Source organism: Neolamprologus multifasciatus, chromosome 22 (assembly GCF_963576455.1).
Source record: "Neolamprologus multifasciatus chromosome 22, fNeoMul1.2, whole genome shotgun sequence".
In the NCBI taxonomy this organism is placed as follows: Eukaryota; Metazoa; Chordata; class Actinopteri; order Cichliformes; family Cichlidae; genus Neolamprologus; species Neolamprologus multifasciatus.
In genome coordinates this window covers 9,290,654-9,311,769 of record NC_140459.1, presented here as the reverse complement: position 1 = coordinate 9,311,769, position 21,116 = coordinate 9,290,654, and the positions used below count along the sequence as shown (strand labels likewise).

The 21,116-nt window shown below is 37.4% G+C and overlaps 2 protein-coding genes and 1 long non-coding RNA gene across 4 annotated transcripts in view; 1 reads left to right on the top strand and 2 right to left on the bottom strand.

Annotated features, from left to right (window-relative positions):
• LOC146492915 (interferon-induced very large GTPase 1-like) overlaps nt 1–6,970 on the bottom strand; it is a 171,159-nt gene extending 164,189 nt beyond the window's left edge. The window contains exons 1-3 of the mRNA XM_085147529.1: nt 6,899–6,970; nt 6,260–6,356; nt 6,057–6,094 (exon numbers count right to left, since the gene is read on the bottom strand). Coding sequence (XP_085003655.1) covers nt 6,057–6,077 — 21 coding nt within the window. The 5' untranslated portion in view covers nt 6,078–6,094; nt 6,260–6,356; nt 6,899–6,970. The remainder of the gene's footprint in view (nt 1–6,056; nt 6,095–6,259; nt 6,357–6,898) is intronic.
• The window catches only part of LOC146492914 (uncharacterized), a 236,268-nt gene extending 215,426 nt beyond the window's left edge, over nt 1–20,842 (bottom strand). Inside the window, exon 1 of the long non-coding RNA XR_014871767.1 lies at nt 20,763–20,842. This is a non-coding gene — a long non-coding RNA (uncharacterized LOC146492914). The remainder of the gene's footprint in view (nt 1–20,762) is intronic.
• LOC146492913 (interferon-induced very large GTPase 1-like) overlaps nt 1–21,116 on the top strand; it is a 125,308-nt gene that overhangs the window by 77,097 nt on the left and 27,095 nt on the right. Inside the window, exons 1-3 of one of the 2 annotated variants that reach the window (XM_085147531.1) lie at nt 12,896–12,978; nt 13,308–13,364; nt 15,749–15,855. In XM_085147531.1, the coding sequence (XP_085003657.1) occupies nt 13,337–13,364; nt 15,749–15,855 (135 nt within the window). In that variant the 5' untranslated portion in view covers nt 12,896–12,978; nt 13,308–13,336. Of the gene's footprint in view, nt 1–12,895; nt 12,979–13,307; nt 13,365–15,748; nt 15,856–21,116 lie in introns of those variants that run through there. The other variant, XM_085147530.1, reaches the window with a different exon arrangement.

The window sequence follows — 21,116 nt, the reverse complement described above, 5'->3', positions numbered from 1 at the left end:
CAGCTGTAATTGCAGCAAAAGGTGGTTCTACAAAGTATTGACTCAGGGGGCTGAATAATTACGAACACCCCACTTTGCAGTTATTTATTTGTAAAAAATGTTTGGAATCATGTATGATTTTCATTTCACTTCTCACGTGTACACCACTGTGTATCGGTCTTTCATGTGGAATTCCAATAAAATTGATTCATGTTTGTGGCTGTAATGTGACAAAATGTGGAAAAGTTCAAGGGGACGGAATACTTTTGCAAGCCACTGTACCTCTCTGGCTGTTCACAGTTTGTTAAATTACGTACTTTTCAGGAAATATAACATTCAATTTCACAGTTACACAGATAACACCCACATCTACTTCTTTTTCAAAAGAATCCATTACTGATTGTTTAAGTGAAACCAAAGTTTTGTTGGCTTATAATTTCTTAAACCTTATGGTAATTAAATAGAATTTATTCTCTAGGTATTGAATCTAAACCGTGTAAATACAAGAGTTTTTCCTTCATCTATTGATAACTCTTTTCACACATTCCTCCTAGGTTAAGACTCTGGGTATCATCCTTGACAGTACTCTCTCTTACACACCACATGTATATAATATTACTTGGCCTTCTTATTTTCAGTTCTCTCCAAAAGTTGATTCTGTTTATCTGGACGTAGTGTTTTCAGTGGGAGAAACGTTTCGTCACTCATTCAAGTGACTTCTTCAGTCTCAGCTGACTGCAGGTTTCCCCAATCTTATAAACAGTACATTTGCATAATGCTACGTCCAGATGAACAGAATCTACTTTAGGAGATTTACTTACCTGGATGATTGAGCATGCATCAAGAAATTTTCAGCTTTCCAATATTAATCACCTTTGTCCTTCACTTACGCCAAACAGTACCGCCATATTTGTCAATGCTCTTGTCACATCTCATCTTGATTATTGTAATTCTCTTCTCTATGGTAATGTTGGTATGTTGGTATGGTATGTAATTCTCTCTCTTCATAAACCTCAGTTAGTTCAGAATTCATGGTAAATGGTAAATGGACTGGTTCTTATATAGCGCTTTTCTACTCTTCTGAGCACTCAAAGCGCTTTACACAACTAATTCAGCTGCTCATATTATATTCAGATCAACAAAACATATAACACCTGTTCTTAAACAACTCAATTGGCTTCTGGTTCATCTATGTATCAATTTCAAGATCCTTCGTCTTACTTTCAAAGCCCTTCATGAACTTGCTCCTCCATATTTATCTGATCTTCTCCATATGTATTCACCCTCTCGTACACTCTGCTCCACCTGACTACCCTGGAACTCTGAGCCTTTAGTTAATAATGATAATAATAATAATGTATACTTTATTGATCCCAGTGGGGAAATTCCTCTCTGCATTTGACCTATTCACTCAGTGAAGCAGTGGGCAGCCATTGGGCGCCGGGGGAGCAGTGTGTAGGGACAGTACCTTGCTCAGGGGTACCTCAGGGTAGCCGTTCAGTGGATTTAAACCCATGACCTTCGGGTCATGGGTCCACCAATCTATCTACTGAGCTATCCCTAGTTGTTCTGCCCTAAGACTTTGGAATGTCAGATCTACAGACTATAAATTCTCTTTCTACTTTTAAATCACATCTCAAAGCCCAACTGTTCAGAACTGCTTATCCATCATTATAACTTGGTCTCAGTCTATTGTTTCCTTGATTAGTTTTATAGTTGTGGTTGCATTTGTTTACTTTATTAAATTGTGTATATGTTTTATTTCTGCTGTACTAATTGTAAGGTAACCTTTGGCATCTTCAAAGTTCCCTATAAATAAAATGTGTTATTAATTATTATTATAAAGATGATTCTTCTCTTACCACAGCATATCATCTGCCTCCATCTCACCCTGTCACTACTGTCCTCCTCCATCAGAGCAACCCTCTACATATCCTATTTCACTACATCCATCAATCATCTCTGTGGTCTGCCTCTTCTCCTATAGCCTGGCAGCTCCATATTTCATATCCTTTGTCCATTATATTAACTATCCCTTCTTTGCACACATCAGAATCAGTCGGCCTCCTGTCTTTCAACTCTGCCATCTGCATCTCAGTCTTTTTGTCAGTGCCATGTCTCCAAACCGTACATCATAGCAGGTCTCACTACCATCTTGTAAACCTTCTGTTTCACTCTTGCTACTTTCTTATCACAAATCATCCCTGGTATCCGTCTCCACTTTGCATTTGCTGTTAGTTTACTAATAGGGTAGGCTTAATTCTATGCATGTATATGTTCCACAGTAAACACAGACAAAACACAGACAAAATGGTCATTTAGTTAATCTAAAGTGTTTATTCTTTTGTAACTCATTTTACATGTTAATAACACCAATATTACTTTCAGACCACTTATTAATCTTGTCACAGAATTAAGAAATTCAAGAAAAAAAGCTTTGTTACATGATTGGCCCCTTGAATCAAGTAAGTTGATGTGTAGCCTCTTGTGGCTACAGGTTTGCTTTGGATTGCATCAAGTGACTCTTTTTCAGCCTTGTCAACGAGTGATCTGATCTGTTGTTGTTCTTCATACGCAAAAACACCACTTGATTTGTATTTTTGGTAAGCATCAACCACTGGTCTCAGATATTTTTGTCCACTTGTCATTATATAATCTGAATAATCACCAAGCTCCGATATTTTCTTGTATCTGCCACTTGTTTTACATTCATCTATGAGAGATAACTCAAAACCAAGTTCTTGAAGGATCATTAACTGATCTTCTCTCAAGTTGATGTCTTCGACAGGTTTTATATCTTCTGTTAATTCAGAAACCCAGCCGCTCCAAACAGAGCTGAACTGTCTTTGAAGCTCGTCTTCTTCTTTGGCCTTATCCTTCAGCTCCTGAGCGAGCTCTTTGCTCTTCTGTAGCAGCTTGTTCTCAAACTCTGATTTCTTATCATCCAGTTTTTTACAAGCTTTCTTCTGCTGGATAACTTCATCTAGTTTTCTTTTCACTCTGTTCACCTGTTCATCATGAAACTCTTTAATTTTGATTTCAAATCGTCCTCTCCACTGAGTCAACATTTCTTTCTCCTTGTCATCGTCAAAGTACTTTGTGATTGCTTCTGTGATCTCTCCATATGTTTGGCTTGTTTCTTCAATAAGATAACTCAACTGAACCATCTCAAGTTGCCCATTTTCAATTCTGTTATGAAGTTGGTTTTCAATGGTCAACATGTTGCTCCTCAGGGTCCAGGTCCAGTTCCCATACTGGACTTCCAGTTTTCTGTACACTGCAATTTCAAGTGTATTTTTAAAACTGAAAACAAAACTTTCATTCAGCAGTGCAGTCCACAGGTCGTGAATTTTGATTTTGAACTGTGAGAGAGTGATCCCAGCAGACTTTGAAGCTTTAGAGAGGATGGTGTTCTTCACTTCCTGGATGCTCTCACTGTAACCTGGATTTGGAGGAGCCATGGGTGGACTGCCCTCCCACAGCTGGGCACAGTATTTCACATCTTTCTTAACATCAAATTCAATGACATCACTGAAGCGCTCTGCATTACAAACTTCCTCTTTGGCTGCTAGTTTGGCCATCTGGTCCAGTTTTTCCTGCAGGCGTCTCTTTCCATCCATGTTTTTCTCTGCTGCTGCAACATCTGTGACATTCTGGTGAACAAATGCACAACTGGGAGAAAGTTGAACTTCCTTCATCCTCATGAAAGCCTGAACAACAATCTGCAGGATGTCCTGCATCTCAGATGGATTCTCTCCAAAGATGTTGATCAGTGTCAGGTTTCCCAGACCAACAACATATGTTGCCAGTTCATTGTCATGATGAAGAGTGTTGTTACCTTCTAACTCAAGAGCACGCAGTCCTTCAGTGTCCACCACTAGAACATAGTCAAACTTCAAGTCTTTCTTCATCTCCTCTGATACTTTGAGCAGCTGCATGAAGGCACCTTTGGTGCACCTGCCAGCACTAACTGCAAACTGCAGCCCAAACATGGTGTTCAGCATTGTTGATTTTCCACTGCTTTGTAGGCCCAAAACTGACAACACAAAAACTCTCTGGTCCCCCAGTTTCTTGATGACTTCTTCTAAAAGACTGGAGACCCATGTTAAAGGCACATGACCTGCATCACCATCCATCAGCTCCATCGGGTGTCCTGATATCATCAGCTGTGCAGCCAGCTCAGGGTATTTAGACCAGTCAGAGTGTTTGCTCTCTCTTTGTGTTGCTTTATGGGCTTCATAGATCTGTCCCATTTCTCTGAAGATGTGCTCCAAACCAAAACTTGCAGACTGAAGATTTTTTGATATGTCATCAAGTTCAATTTGTGTTTTTAATAACAGATCTGATTTGTTATGTTTGTTCTTCAAAGCCAAGACCTCAGACCACTTTTCATCATAACTTTTGAGAATCAAAGAAAGATCGTCAGTGGAGAGGGCATCTGTTAAGATCTGAGTCCATTTTAGGAAATACTCTCTGTCTGTTGGTGGCAATGATGAGAGACTTCCAGTGAACAACTGCATCAGGTTACTGCAGGAAGCAGCACATTATTCCTGACGTATCTTCATCAGTTCCTCTTCCTTTTTACTTTTCTCCATTTCAATGTTTCCTCTGAGATGAAACAGTTCTTTGTGTATTTTGCTCCACTGATGCCACAGTTTGCCTTGGCAAGGGAGAAATTCATCCTTGATCTTTGAGGCATCCATGTTATCCTTTTTAAGCAAATCGCTTATTTTTTTAGCTGCAGATTTCCCTTGTTGACAGGCTGGGTCAGTTTCATCCACTCTGATTCCAGAGAGCTCAGCCATGGTTTCAAGCTGGAAGGATGGTTTCAAGCTGGAACCATCGAGAGAAGACAAAACTTCTCTTATGATCTTTTTCAGCTGTTAAGATACATCTGGCTGGTTTCTGTCTTTGAGACCTAATATGTATTTTCCATTTTTTGTCTTAATATCACAGCTGTCATCAACAGTGAGACAAATGAGAGGCTTCTGAGATGCAAAGAGAGATGATATAAGTGACCGACTTTCTGTATTTTTTTGCAAAGATGTCACAAGAAAAATATTGATGAAGGATTTTTCAATCAGTATGTCACGCTGTTTTTCAGTCAACAGAGCATCACCATGGAGATTACAAAAGGCAATACAGTTATTCAAGGCATCGTTGGGTTTTCCAGCAGGGCAGTACCAGGCAACCTCTGCCACGCCATCCATCAAATGGTGAGACTTGGTGCTTCCTGGGCAGTTTCTGTGGAAGAAGGTGTTGTGACGATCGTTGATCAAAGTGTTCATCAGCTGAGATTTAGACACTGACAAAGAACCCAGACGGAAAAATGAAACCAAAGGTGTTTCAGCTTTGTAGACTGGAATATTTTTCATAGTGACAATATTTGAATCATCTTTGGTTTGAATCACCTTCCAGCTTTTTGTTATTTGTCTGAATGTCCACAGAGGAAACTCAATTTCCTTTGTGAATGGGTCAGGAACAAGCAAAGGTAAGGCATACTGACACTGAGAGAGCTTTGTAATCACCATCTGTTTAAGGAAACTGTCTGAGCAGTGAAATACTGCCATCTGAATGTCCAGTGGATGAATGTGAGTCTGTTCTGTCTGTTCTCTCTCAACACCAGTGTTCAGTAAAGCCATCAAATTCTTAAAATCGTTGTCAGTATTGTCAGTTATTTGAAGAGGTTTTGCAGCTGTCACATCAGCACTGTCTGGTCTTAAAGGAATATATCTGGCCCTGTAGTCCAACATCATCAACCTATGAAGAAAAGTGTGAGCTACATCTTTTTCAGATGTCACATGGTGCTGTTTTACAGTTGGTTGTATTTGAAGAAGTTCTGTTGGTGACAACTTGTCTTGAAGTTTTTCTTTAAGATGAAGTCTGTCAAGCAGTGCCTCAGTTTCTCTTTGACATAGCTTTCCACAGATTTGTTCAGAAATCTTCCCTGACTGTGATAAATAAAACAAATATTCACTTTATGTAAGGACATTATAATATTATATTACACTAATTATAATGTGTGATAAAGCAATCTGTCCTTTAGATCTTTTGAAACAAAATTTGGACTTTCTTACATTCTCGTTGTTTCCGCTCATGTTGCCTTCTGAGGTTACTGCAAGATGAGAAACAATGACAAATTAATGTATGATCGAGCCAACACAGTTTACTAATATTTATTGTAAATGGGTTACTTTTTATAAATTTAAACATTCCCATTCTAGCTTATTTTTGTTATATTTTTTTAATTAAATTTTAAATCTTTTTTAAAAAATGTTACCATTCTCTTTAGAGTTGAGGTTAATGTTTCCTCCAGCTGTTGGGGTGTCATCATTCTTTGAAAGTACAACATCAGTGTGTTTATTCACTAGATCATTCTGGGAAAAAACAAAACAGAGCAAATACTTTAACTTGACATTTGGTTTGTCAAGTTGCATTTAATTAAAGTAGTGCTGTCAGCATTAATCTCGTTAAAACGACGTTAACGCCATAACCGCATTAACGCGGCAAATCTCCGTTAGCGAGTTAACACGGATCGCCCAGTTTGTGGGGCTGTATGGCGTCAATGCGTTAGCGCGGTTAGCTATTTAACGCATTAGTGCCGTGCAGCCCCACGCACGGGGCGATCTGCATTAACATGCTAACTTTTTGCGGTGTTGGCAGTTAAGTAGAAAATAGAGTTTGAATGATTCCTGTATCCAAAAGTCACAGTGACCTAATTTTTTGGACACATAAAGCAATTGGATTTAAAATAACCCAGCAAATTTATTTTAAATCATGTAGGTCTTAAACCAAGAGGCCGTGGATTCAACCTGTGAATAGGTTTAGGCTAGCAAAATGAACAGCTCCATTTAAATAATAATGGTATTGAAGTTGAAAGTTTTACAAAATAGTTAAAATGTCATGCCAAAGACCTTACTTTTTGCTCTTTTTTATCAGTGCTCTCTTTCAGCTCATCTCCTGCAGGATATTTAAAGAATAATTCAGTTTTATTTACATCTGCCATGATCTGCTAGGTGTGGTGTTAGTGAGAACTGTAGAAGAAGAATTCATTGTATTATGGGAGAAAGAATGTGACTTAGAAGAAAGCTGTTTGTTTAACAATAACATCACTCAACATCCCCAATCCTCGCCCAGTCAAGCTGACATGTTAACTGTTATCTGGGAAGAGAGTTTTTATCTTTTTATCTGATCAAGTTAAATAGTGAAACAGTACTGATTGCTTGACTTGTTACTTTAATCTTAAAAGTGTCATCATCTTGGGTGTCCCCCTTCGTCTCCTGTGTGTAGTCATATCTGGTTGTAAATGTCAAGTTTCTGTCTCTGTCTTGTCTTCATGTTTCTGTCTCTGTCCCTCACCCTCACTCTCTCTCAGCTCTGAGTGTTCTGTGGCTTTCTTTCCTTTTTTATGCTTTCGCTTCCTTCTTTGAGTGTAAATTTGCAGGTCTGCCACTGCTTGCTTAACTTGTTGCTTTAATTTTGAAAATGGCTGCACCTGTTTAACATCAGTCAGATCACTGCCTGGCAAGGCTTCTTTTCTGCTGGCACTATAGGAGATGCATGAAATGAGCTCAGCAAATTGAGGCCCACATAAGTTTTTGTACACATGTTGTTGGACATTTATGTACATCTTCTTATTTCACTCAGTCCCATATTTGTCATTTACTAATGTCTGTGTTGTATTGTTTTCCTCACTACAATCTGTCTTAAACATCGAATTTTATCTAACTCAGCTCATGAAAAAGAATACAAGCAACATTAAATAAACATGATTTAAGACTTAAAATGTTTCTCAATGAAACAACGTCTGACCCTCTACAAAACATTTGTATCACAAAATGAAATTTAAATACTCAAAAAAAATATATTAATTTCCCTATTATATCTTTTCAATGCTTGAGCAATGCAGAATCTTCAGTGAGTGCATATTTGAAGGAAAGAAGTGTCAGATGTTGTTTTGGTATATGCCCCAACCTCATCTCATTCTTCTAAGTCACATGGTTTCAGGGAAATCATGAGGTGAAGCTCATGATTATTCCTTTTATTCATTAAGAAGTCATGTTTATGCAAAGACCCCAAACTTCTTATACCTCTAATCTCCCGTTGGTTGAAAACAGGTGGGAGGAGTTTGTGAGAGGCAAACGTAGCATCAAATGTTACTAATCTCACTGTATAAAGAACAGGATCTGGCAGAATCTATAAGAAGGCAGCTGCGTCTACACAAACTAGAGCTCAGAAACTGAGTTTATGCAAAAGAGAGAGAATAACTTGTAAAATCTGTGCATGTAAAAGTATGTAGATGCATTGAATGGGAGAAGGGTCAGTGTAAATCAGTGTAACATTTTTCAGAGTCAGAATCTTTGAGATGAAACACTTTAGGCTGAAGAGGATGAAAATTATCAAATCTCAGCAAATTTCAACATCAGTGACAAGATGTGCACTTATTTCTCTGTCTGGTGCAGACAGAAATACTCAGAAATACTCAAAATCTCACTCACTATGTATTAACAGACCTCTCTGTATTGAATCGTATCTGTTATTAACCTCTGTCTCTCTTCCACAGCATGTCTTTTATCCTGTCTTCCTTCTCTCACCCCAACCGGTCGCAGCAGATGGCCGCCCCTCCCTGAGCCTGGTTCTGCCGGAGGTTTCTTCCTGTTAAAAGGGAGTTTTTCCTTCCCACTGTCGCCAAAGTGCTTGCTCATAGGGGGTCATATGATTGTTGGGCTTTTCTCTGTATCTAGGAAGCGCCTTGAGGCGACATTTGTTGTGATTTGGCGCTATATAAATAAAATTGAATTGAATTGAATTGAATTGAATTAAATTTATTTTATATAACAGACTACCTGCATGTATGATTCACAGATTTCCTGTAAAGATAAGAAGTCGCTGAGATGGAGGACTGTGATAAGACTGCAGTGGCAGGTGAGGAGAAGGAAAAAATATTTCTATAATTTCCTGTTTGGGGTAGTGTTGCTGTTGCTGTGATGTACACAGTGTTGGGTTTAAGTCAACCCTGCTGCTTAATGCAGAAACTGTTACTGAAAGCAACCACACAGACACCAGAATAGTTTCACTTGCAAGCGGAGCGCAGAGTGTTTCCCCTGAGTGTTGCTCTCACACGTCTACTCAAAAAACTCCAACTCGTCTGCGCCCGCCTCACTCTTTTATTGTAAGCAAAGTGGGTCACATAAGTTTCCAGAAGCTTCAAAATAATCAGGCAAACGCTTGATTGGTTATACAGTACAAGCAGTATGTGACTTCATCTAACTATGAACATGTCTTTCTGGTGAGATAACAGGAACTGGCAGGTGTGGTCGCAGTTTCAACAACATGAGACAGTCTGGCAGGTTCAATAGGTCATGTGTTAACAGTTTATAGGCACTTGTTTTAAATTTTTTATTCTTTACACATAAATCTTTTAATTAATGACAATCAATTTATCCAACACACAGTTTTAGATAATTTTCTGTTCCAACTTTCTCTCTGCTGCAGTGCACCATAGTGGTGTTTTGGAGCCAGCTGCAAACAGCTTGATCTTTTCCATACTAACCTCTTTCAGTTTGTAAGAATAAAAGTGCATTTTTCAACAACAAGACCAATTGACAGCAGCAGCAGAAATGCACTGGTTTCCTGCAGATTTGTAGGAAACTATTGTGGTGCTGGTCAGTGGCCCAACCACCCCATATGGAAAAGAAATAGAAAAAACTTATAAAAGACTTGCATAAGATGTGGCCTACTTCATATAGTAAATCATATAAGGATTATATGATTTACTCATGAAAGTGGCCACTTTCTCATTACTTTTATATATTGTTTTAGTAAGTATCCAAAACATACAAGTTTCATTTATAGAATTTTTCAAGGGATCTTATATCTGTTTTCACTCTTGTATGCTTTTCATACAAGTTTCACACAAGACAGATACAAACTTAATAAGATTTACATATATCTTTTCCATATGGGACATCTCTTTCGTCCAAGTCAGATGGTTTCTGGAAAATCCTGAGGTGTTGCCAGTACTCCCCAATCTTCTTTTGATGTCATTAAGAAATCATGTCTGTGAAGGTTCTCAGTCATCCAGGTCATTGTAGTCTAAGGAGCTTGGAAAGAAAAGCGTCTGGACCTCTATATGTTGCTTGAAGACGTTTCACCTCTCATCCGAGAGATGAGACGTCTCGGATGAGAGGTGAAGCAACTTCAAGCAACTTAATTAAGAAATCATGTATAAGTCATGCAGAGACCCAAAACTCCTTATAACTGTCATAACATCTCCCATTGGCTGAAAACAGGTGGGAAGAGTTACAGGCAAATATAGAATCAGATGTTACTGATGTCCCTAAATATAAAGAACAGGGCCTGGTAGGATTTGTGAGAAGGCAGATGCATCTGCACAATAGTGGTGGGCGGATCGATCCAAATATCGATTGTATTGATACCAAGTCGGCATCGGGATTGGATCGATACTAACCCGGTGAGATCGATTCTTTACTTTAAGTTCCGCTCTCGTGTGCAATGCTGTTGTTTCGGAAAAGATGAAACAGCCAGGTCGCCGGACTCACACTCCTGTGTCAGCACAGAGCAGGCACACTTGCTCCACCTCCCACCTCTTGTGTTTAGATGTTGCGCCTTCACATGACGTGACTTAGACACTTTGGGGGTTGTTAAGTTGTTTACATATTATTTATATTTTCACCAGTTGTTGAGAATTTTAATTGTAATTTTTGTATTATAGTTTCTCAACAGTACTTGTTTGTTTTGTTTACTGGTTTTCATGTACTTTTTATTTAGGATTTTTCTAGAAAGAAATAAAAAAGCATTTTCTAATTAATTATAAACTTTGTCCTAATTATGTCCTGGGTTTCAACTATTTAATAATAAAAAAGGAAACATCACAAAAAACCCTTAAGGTCATTAAAATCAATTGAGATTTAGCAAATCAATGACGCAGCCACCTTATTTATTAAAAAGTATCGGTAACGGTGATACTGGCGCGTATTTATTTGGTATTGGATCGAAACCAAAATACCAGACAGAGTTTAGAAGGTGAGTTTATTTTATTGGGTGATGTTTCTATAATGTGTGTGTGTGTGTGTGTGTTTGTCTGTATTTATAGCACACGACAGCATTAGTGACAATGAAGCTGTCAAAGTTTAAAATGAAGCTGGGAGTCTTTTTACACACCCCACTATGTTACCGAAACAGTCAGCTCAGTTGGAGTGAAAGAAAATGTTTTTCATGCATTCAAAGCTCCATACATCTCTCATATCATCCCTGATTTGTTGAAAGCAGGCAGTGAGGAGGAGTCATAGCATTGGATGTCACTGATTTCTCTCTCTATATAAAGAACAGGGTCTGGTAGGATTTATAAGACAGCAGCATCTACAAAAACCAGACAGTGTCACCGTCCGCTGTGTGGCAGGCAGGAGGAAGGACATAAATGGAGGACTCAAACACAGAAACATAACTTAAAACGACAGCTTTATTGGGGGGGAATCCATTAAATAAACTCATGAAAAAGAGAAGAGGAGTTTATTGAGAATTCCACATTAAGGATGATTATTAATACATTTTTAATAATGACTGTCACATTCCTTTGACTTTTTTCCCCCATTTCTAGTTTAATAATTTCAATGGTTTTTTAACATGATGTCATTATGTTATCTAATTCTTTGACTATAATTAAATATAACTGTTTAATTTAATTTATCTGTAACCTAGGAGTGGATTCAGATGAAATTATGCAGGTCTATTCATCAAGGATGATTTCTTTCTTTCTTTTTTTATGTTGAGCCCCTCTTGTTTGGAGTGCTGGACAGGGTGACAGATGAGGTCAGGCAGGAATCTCTGTGGACTATGATATTTGCAGACAACAATGATCTGTGGTTAGGGTAGGCAGCAGGTGGAAGAGAGCCTGGAGAGGTGGAGAAATTAAAATCAGTAGAAGGTGTGAATGAAAGGGAGACAGGTGAAGCAGTGATGTGCTGAAGTAATGAAGGTGGTGATAGCAGGACATTCTGGCACGACTGCTTTAGCCCCCCTATGTGTTACACATGGAGAAACCTTTTGAATACAAAACACACCATCTATGTCCATACTTACAGTCCTAAGTGAATACAAAACTAATATAGACCATTATAACGCGTATAAAAGTGTTGGTATCTCCCGCAGGGAAATTGCAAACATAGTTTAGGTGTCCATGAGTACAGTTTCCTTGACCATCAAAAGGCCCTCAGAAACTGGGGCTGCATTCTGCAGCTTTCTGCTATGCACTTAGTTGGTCAGGAGTTCATCCTACAAGAAGATAATGCCCCAAAGAATAAGTTCAAGCTATGTGTAGTATCGTAAAAGAAAGAACAAGATGGTAAGCTTGAAAACATGGAGTGGCCAGCAAAGTCTCAAGACTTGAACTTGGCAGAAGAGTGAAAGCAAAGCAACCTACAAGTGCTACACATTTCCAATATGGGAACTGCAACAGAGTTGGAAAGACATGTTTATGCGGAGACACCGAACTCCTTATACTGCTTGTTATTAGTTTTTTGTTATTTTTTAAAATAAATATTTGTAAATAGTTCTTTTGTGTTATAATCCATGAGCCAGGTTTTAACAGAGAGAGATCAGTAACATTAGATGATATAGGTCTGCCCCTCATAAATCTCTCCTAACTACTCTCAACAAACAGAATATGACATGAGAAGTATAATGACCTCGGATTGCTGCATACACATGACTTTCATATGTGTGACATGGAAAGAAAAAGTGAAAGAATAATTCATGAGGTGAAGCTCACGATTATTCCTTTTAATCATTAAGGCACGTTTATGGACCCTAAACTCCTTATATCTCTCATAACATCTCCCATTGGTTGAAAGCAAGTGGGAGGAGTTTGTGGGGGGCAAAATTAGCATCAAATGTTTCTGATCTCACTGTATATAAAGAACAGTGTCTGGTAGGATTTATAAGTAGGCAGCTGCATCTACAGAAATCAGAGCTCAGAAGGTGAGTTTATGCAAAAGAGAGAGAATACCTTGTAAAATCTGTCCATTGTACATATCAGTATGTAAAGATGAACTGGGTGGGAGAAGGGTCACTTTAAATCAGTGTAACATTTTTCACAGTCAGAATCTTTGAGATGAAACACTTTAGCCTGAAGAAGATGAAAATTATGTGAATTGTAAGGTTTTTACTGTCTTCAGATCTCAGCAAATTTCAGCGCCAGTGACAAGATGTGCAGTTATTTTTCTCCATCTGGTGCAGACAGAAACATAAATCTATTTTATTTATTTTATTTTCACCTTTGATTGACTACTTGGATGTATGACTCACAGATTTCCTGAAAAGAAAAGAAGTCACTGAGATGGAGGACTGTGATGAACCTTTGGGAGGTGAGGAGAAGGAAACAAGAGCTCTGTCATTTTCTGTTGGGGTTGGTGTTGCTGTTGCTGTGATGTAAACATTTTCTGTTCCCATTTTCTCTCTGCTGCAATGCACAACAGGAGTTTTTCAAAAGTCAGCTGTAAACAGCTTGATTAGTTTTCATCTCAATCTCATTTCATTTCATCTCTTTCAGTTAATAATAATAATAAAAGCGAATTAGTTAGGCGGGTGTCCTCTAAAACGCTCTGTCCAGATGAAAAGAATCAAAGAATTTAAAACAGTTTTCTTTTGTCTACATTTCAATTTTCAATTCAATTTATTTATAAAGCGCCAAATCACAGTCGCCTCAAGGCGCTTTTTATTGTAAGCTAAACTGTACAATAATACATGCAGAGAAAACCGAACAATCATATGATCCCATATGAGCAAGTGCTTTGGTGACAGTGAGAAGGAAGAACTCAATTTTACAGGAAGAAAACTTTTAAAAGCCTAATTTTAAAAATATGGATAGTGTCAGTCTCCCAAATTCAAACTGGAGGCTGGTTCCACAGAAGAGGGGCCTGAAAGCTGAAGGCTCTCCCTCTGATTTTACTTTTAAATACTCTAGGAACAAAGAAAAAAAGGAACAAACCCAAATAAAATAATGTACCATCCCACATAGCCAGGTCTGGCCCGGATCTGGTGTCAAGCTGGCACTGCTAGCTGACTTCTGGCATATGTTGTTAAGAGTTTATTCATCTTATTCTGCAATCAGATGTGAGGAAATAACACTCAGACACTTTTAGCAGTTTGACGTGCACGGGTGAGAGCTCAACGGAGGCTCACACCCTGCGGCAGTTCTCTGCCTTTATTTATACATAGCATGAAGCATACAAATGAGGAAGTAACATGCTTATCTAGTCAAGCAGGCTGTTGTGACTTCTCGGAACACTAAGTCCTCAAATAGTCGCTTCTTATTCTTGGGCGACGGTTTCCTGTTATCTTGGGCGACGGTTTCCTGTTATTGTCAGATAATGTGACAGCAAACAATTTCCTTTATTATTGCAAAGAGCAAGCGGTTAGTTGTGCAACTGGTTTAACATGAACAGAAATATAAACACTTCTAGTATTAATATATGAATAATAAAATCTTAGATAATAAAAATCCTCTAACATATGTCATCCAGATATAGCCCAGGCCTGGCGTAGGTGTCACTGTTTATGTTATGGCATGCCACATCTGGCACTACGTTTAGAGACAGTGTGTGACTGGGTGAATGTGACATGTTGCATAGAGCACTTTGAGTAATCTGGGAGTAGAAAAAGGCTATATAAGAATCAGTCCATTTACTGTCTGAACAGAGATTCGTCATGTTACTTTTGCACTATTATGTTCCGGCACATGTTGTTATTACATGGCTTGATTAAGGTACACGTTAGGCTGACATCTGGGGCCAGAACTGAAACTGTTCTGGGCCAGCACAGGGCCAGCAGTGTGTCTGCAACTGGCCTTGTGCTGGCCCACACATGGGCCAGATCCAGGCCATACCAATTTTGCTATGTAGGTATGAGGTCTTTATGATAAGATGGGGCCTGATAGAAAAATAGGAAACTAAAATTAAAGAGTAATAAAACTTGTGCAAAAAATGTCCACAACCAAAAACAATAATGAATTAAAAGAAACTTTAAACCAAGGGTCCAAAATGCACTGACCATGTGTGACCATGGTGTAGCCCCGCCCTCACATTCAATTATCAGTTCTCTTCTCCAAATTCTAAGGAACATGCTTGGTCAAAGAAAAGTAGCTGAGACAAAGCTTTACCCCCCAAATTATCTATAATTTATTTAACTTTCAAAATACTTTTAATATAATTTTTTTATATACCATCCATAAATTCATATGAATACTAAAAGCTTTAAAATCAGCGGTAAGGCCCACACACTGTGGCTGGAGGAAACAATTAGTCCACCACTTTTTACACAATGCAATGCATGCAAAAGGAATCATCACTACAATCAATCGCACGAAAAGAAAATTAATTAACAAAAAATTGATTCCATACATGCTTATCTGGTCTGTCTCACGGAAAGTGCTCATCAACAAGCAGATTGCCCGAACACAGCATCTTCACCACCAGCCTAGCAGCACATTTTCACACACAATTAAACAACTTCCTCTGCACACTGGTTACCACATCTGACAGCCCAAACACCAGGAAAACATGGTGCACAGCTGTGTACGATTGAGCATTTACAATACCACCCAGTCACAGCTGGCATCATTCTAGTGCAATAACCAGGCAGGCAACGGCCAATTACAATGCCTGTATAAGCTTGTTTACCAGGAGAAAATTGGAGATGAAATAAACAAAGGCTTTGATTGTATTGTAAAATAATTATTTTCTGTTTTTAGCACCTGACAGTGCCCCCCCGGATCAAAGAAAACACCAGAACATCCAACCACGGGCGTCAGAACCAACAAGTATGGGCATCCCAGAGAGTGGCAGGAGTGTCCAGCGGGTAGGGATTAATTTTAAATAATAACTTATACATTTTTTATAACAATTTTGGGGCTGCTTCCCCTGATGCAGGCAGGATAGGACCTAAATGCAGACTCACGGAGGCAAGAATAAAAGAATAAAGGTAGCTTTATTGCTGAACACAGGAAAATACAAAAATTAGCTAAACTGGACATATACATGAAACTAAACAGGTAGACAGGCAGAACACATGGCGGGGGAATAAGGGAGAACGCAACAGTGGACAAAAGGAAACAGAGGGTTTAAATATACAAGGAATGACGAGGCAACAGGAAACATATGGGAAACACAGCTGAGACGAATTAGGCATGACGAGACAGAGGAAGCAAACTTAAACACACTGAACATAGAATGCCAGATTATCAAAATAAAACAGAAACATAGTGAGATGTATACTGTAACAATAGGACATGGAACACGCAGACATGAAACACATGATAGACTGGGGAGACAGGATGGATCACAAATAGAGGAACATGGGAACACGCAAGGAAGACAAAACACAGACACGACTAAGGGGGCAAGGGAGAGCGAGGGAGGAACCCAGAGAGCGAGAGAAGATGAGAGAGAGAGAGACACGAGGGGCTGGGGGAAAAGGGGGCATGACAGACAAGGTAAACATGTAATGAAACACAAGGAGAGGAACATGGGAGCAGAAAAGGGAAACAAGACTCACGTTCTGTTACAAAATAGGTATTTATAGATTCAGTTGATTGGGATTAAATGTTTCCTGTTGGATGGATTTCAGTTGTTGATATTAAAGAAATTTAGTGTTGCTGATTCTAGTTCATAAAAATTAAATAAAGTTTCCATCTTGTATAACACGTTATTTATCCTTTTCTCATGCCATGATTGAAAATTTACTATTTTCTTTTTGTGACAAATATCTGGATTATTCCAAATGGGTGTTAGATTACATTGAATAACTAAAGATTTCATTATTTTTTTAAATTCCCATCACGCTGTCAGAGAGGTGTTTATGTTAAGGTTTTTCACGCAGTTATGATGCTTAATTCTTAATTAAGTTTTAGTCTTTGAATATGATTCAACTGTACCAGGTCTGAGAGCCTGGCGGAAAAACATACCTATATATCTGATGTTACCTGACTTTAGCAGAGTGGTGGAGGTTTTCTGAAAATTACAAATCAGAGGCAGAACTGGTGTTTTACTCGAATTGATGGAGTAGTTTGACATGCATGAGAAATTATCTATAAGTGTGATCATCTTTGTTAGTGAGGTTTGTGAGTTCCCAAGGAAGAGTAATACATCACAGGCTTATCTTATAATCTGTATTTTCAGTTTGAATTTCTTTAATATTTATATTTTGTCAGATTGCTGTTGCTAGTGGTTCAATGAAAATGACAAAAAACAAGTTGAAAAGTGGGCAGCCCTGTCTTTTGCCCTTCTGTAGGTTGAGGCTTTGGGAAGTCAAATAATTTATCCTAACGCACAAATTTGGAGAGCTGTACAGTGTTTTCATCCAATTTATGAAGAATGAACGAAATCCAAGTTTGTGTAGAACTGCTAATACCAATTTCCAGTTTACCCAGTCAAATACGTTCTCTGCATCTAAAGACAACACTGTAGTTTGTCATTTGTTGATGGAGCAATAATCTATTATATTTATTGGTCTGCGTGTATTAATACCCTTAATAAAATCTTTTTGGTCAACATGTATTGTGAATGGAGTGATTTTTCACTCCATTCATAAATGCTCAGAATACATTTTTTTTCTAGTAGTAGGTTTCAACAATTGTTTTTCTCTACAACAAATTAGCTTACCATTGCTCCGATTTTTCTCCCAAAAACATGCTTTCTTATATTTGGAAAACTGAGGATCATATAAGTATATAGTATTTCTTTCATTTGTATTGCATTTATTACATTTGTTCTTTTTTTTTCCCCAAATCCTCTGCTGTGTAGCAGCTTTTGTAATCACAATTATGATCTGAATGCACTGTTGTGCCAAACATATTTTTCTTTATACAGTATTATATTATTTGTGTAGTATGACAATATTTAAGCTGATATTTAATGCATACACTGACCTGTTTGGTCAGGATGTATTATGAATGAAGTGATTTTTCAAGGGCATTGCAAAGTATTTTAGGTCTAAATTTATAAGTCACACTGGCTGGTATCTGAATGAGATTGTAGGATGTTTGTCTGGTTTAAGACTAAAAATGGTAGAGTTCATGATTTCAATTCAGTCTTATTTCCCTGTAAACCTGACTAAGCTGACTAAACTTAAAACTTATTTGGAAACTGATTACCTCGGAAAATTTAAGTCAACCAAATCATCTCTTTTAAGTATGCAGGTTCTATACAATTTTATTCACTGTTAATTTAAAAGTTTAAAACGTATTTTTATGTTTTAATAATTCAACTTTACTTAAAAATGACATAATTTTATTTTAATGTTCAGATGTTTTTTACAATTTTATATTTTGATGCAACAGAATGTTAATATATTACAATTTAACTCAAATAATGTGACTATTGATCAATTAAAAGATAAGTATTTACGTTTAGACTACTCAGAACTAGAACTTATACGGTACTTCAACCTTTTTTATTAAAATATTTATGGACATGTAAGAAGCATCACGTAAATATCTTTATAAAATCACTAACATGGACAAGAGCACCAGAAAGTGAGCATAGTTATTTTAAAACAGGTACAAATAAAAGTTATTTATTCGCTTTTAAATAAGCAAACAATGCAAGTATAAGAAATTGAGGTAAACTGATTCAGCTGTATCGACCCAAATACAGAAGTTAACTCAAAGTGCTTTAAACAAAGTGCTTACTAACAGTCCAGGGTTTCAGTGGTTTGCCATCATCAAGCCTCATGAAGATTTTTTGGACAAAGTTACATTTCTGAATTAGTTTTCTGAGCTATCTGTATAAAAAACAGGACACAAGTCTTAAAGCAAGCAAACTTGAGTGATTATCATTGAAACTTTTTAACTTTGTGGTAACAATTTTTTTTTATATCATTATTCACCTGAAGATCATAAGTATTCAGGATATTCCACAGTAACTCCAATATCTTTACAGTGCGTGCAGCCTTCTGTCGTTATAGGGTCATAAGTCATGGTGTGTTTCTGTCAAGTTCAGCATACAACTGGCTCTGTAGGTTGATGTCTGTGACTTGGTGGAACTCCACACAAACCTACAAAGAACACAGAACATCAAACATGAAGACAAATAAGTGATTTAACAGACAAATCTTATCTTTAAAGAGGAGTTTCCCAATTTGTGTGCAATCTATGTTTAAATGTTGTCCTATCAAAATTTTTAAGAATGAGCACTGAACCTTTGCAGCACTATCTGTATCACAAAGCTGAAATATATTTTTCAGCCTTGTGAGCAAATGAATAGAGGACATTAGACTGCCTCTTTTGTAAATTGAGAAAACACAGAAGTAGTGTGATCAAAAAAACAACTTTCTTCTAAACTACAAATATTTAATTGGGCTCAGAGAAAAGAGGACTCTAAAATACATCTTTCAATTCACCCATCTTTACGGACTCCACTGGAAATTATTTGCAGTCTGTAAATTTAAACTTCAGCCTCGTAAGGAAAATGTTTTAGCAGTGATTCTTGAGATAAGGGAAAAAACATGTCCGGTAGATAAAACCCAATTTTGTGGTTAAAAATATGCATACAACTGCCTAAAAGAAAAAACCAAGGCAATGTTTATACAACAATACTATGATTTTGCATTTTTTATAAATATATATTCATTTTAAATGGTACAATACATTACCAGTACCATAAAAATCCATTGTCAAGAAGCAAGTGTGATAATATTAAAATACAGAAAAAAAATTAAAAGTAATGTAAAATTAAACATCATGGCTCTCGTCACTAAGTATTTAAGTCAATACCTTATATAATATCAAAATATGCAATTGAAAATTTATTTTTAAATATTTTTTAAGTGATTAAAATCGTGTCCAGAGTTTTTGTCAACACCGTCAGATTTTTTTAAAAGTACAAAAAAATCAGGAATTATTGTGGGTAGCTTACACTCTGAGGATCCCTTTACCACTTCCTGTTTGATACACATGCCATGAGGTCACTGCTTTGATAATTTGTTTGTTTTTATTTCATTTATTGCACACCTTTCTGATAAAACTCTGTGTCACAACCATAGTGCGTCAACACCAAAGTCGATGTAATCCAAGATTAAATTTTTATTTTTTTTTTGTAAAAACAGCCTCATTTAGGTAGATTGTAGAGGCCATAAGCAAATGATGAAAAACAGGATGGCTTCTGTCAGAAAAACATGTGTTATGAGAGAAAGTAGGGTATTTTGTCAACACCATCAGATGTCAACACCATCAGGATTTTTGTCTGACGGTGTTGACCCTTTTTCTAATGCTGTTGACAAATGTCACAAAAGTGTGCTATTCACCATTTATATTAAGTTATTTTTTACTAATATTTCAGTCATATTACTTCTTGTGTATTTTACTGATATTTCTGCTTCACAGATGTGTCAAATATTATCAAATTTGCCTTATCTTGAATCTCATTGTTTATGTATACATCATTAATCCTGTAGGAAAATGCTTAGTCCTCTGCATTTAACCCATTCACTCAGTGATGCAGTGGGCAGCTACCAATCCAGGATAGCCTCTGTTTGTTGGATTTGAACGCCCAACCTTTCCATCATGTGGCATCTACTAGGCTAGCTGTGCCCCGAGAGTTGGTCTTTAAGTGATGATGTATGAATCCTGCTTCCGGGCCCAAACTACTCTGTGTTTATTAATCCTGTTGTGCTGTTAAAATGTTTTAATGCTTTTTATCTTGTTCTATTACATCTGAACAAGCCCCTAAAAACAGCCAGTGATCACTGTCAGCCTAACCATCGGGAACCCTCACGTTAACTTTTATCAAGTGGAAAAAAGTTAGCATTCATCCTCCAGCTTCACTGTGTTTATGTTATGCTAACACAGCTGTGTCGCTAGCAATCACGTAGCACATCACTATATACCAGCTAGCCCAACTTCAGTAACCTGACAATAGTCACTGTTGTTTACTTTTCTGTCTCCATTTATATTGGAAGTGGTAGCAGAGCTGGTGTATCATGTTCAGGTGGAAACAAGCAATCTAACTTCTAACTCTGTTAAATTTCATATATTCTGTTTTCATGGGTGCCTGGATGTTACACCTGGTAGAGCAGCCACACACGGATCATTTTATTAAAGATGAAAGAATTTAGACAGTTTG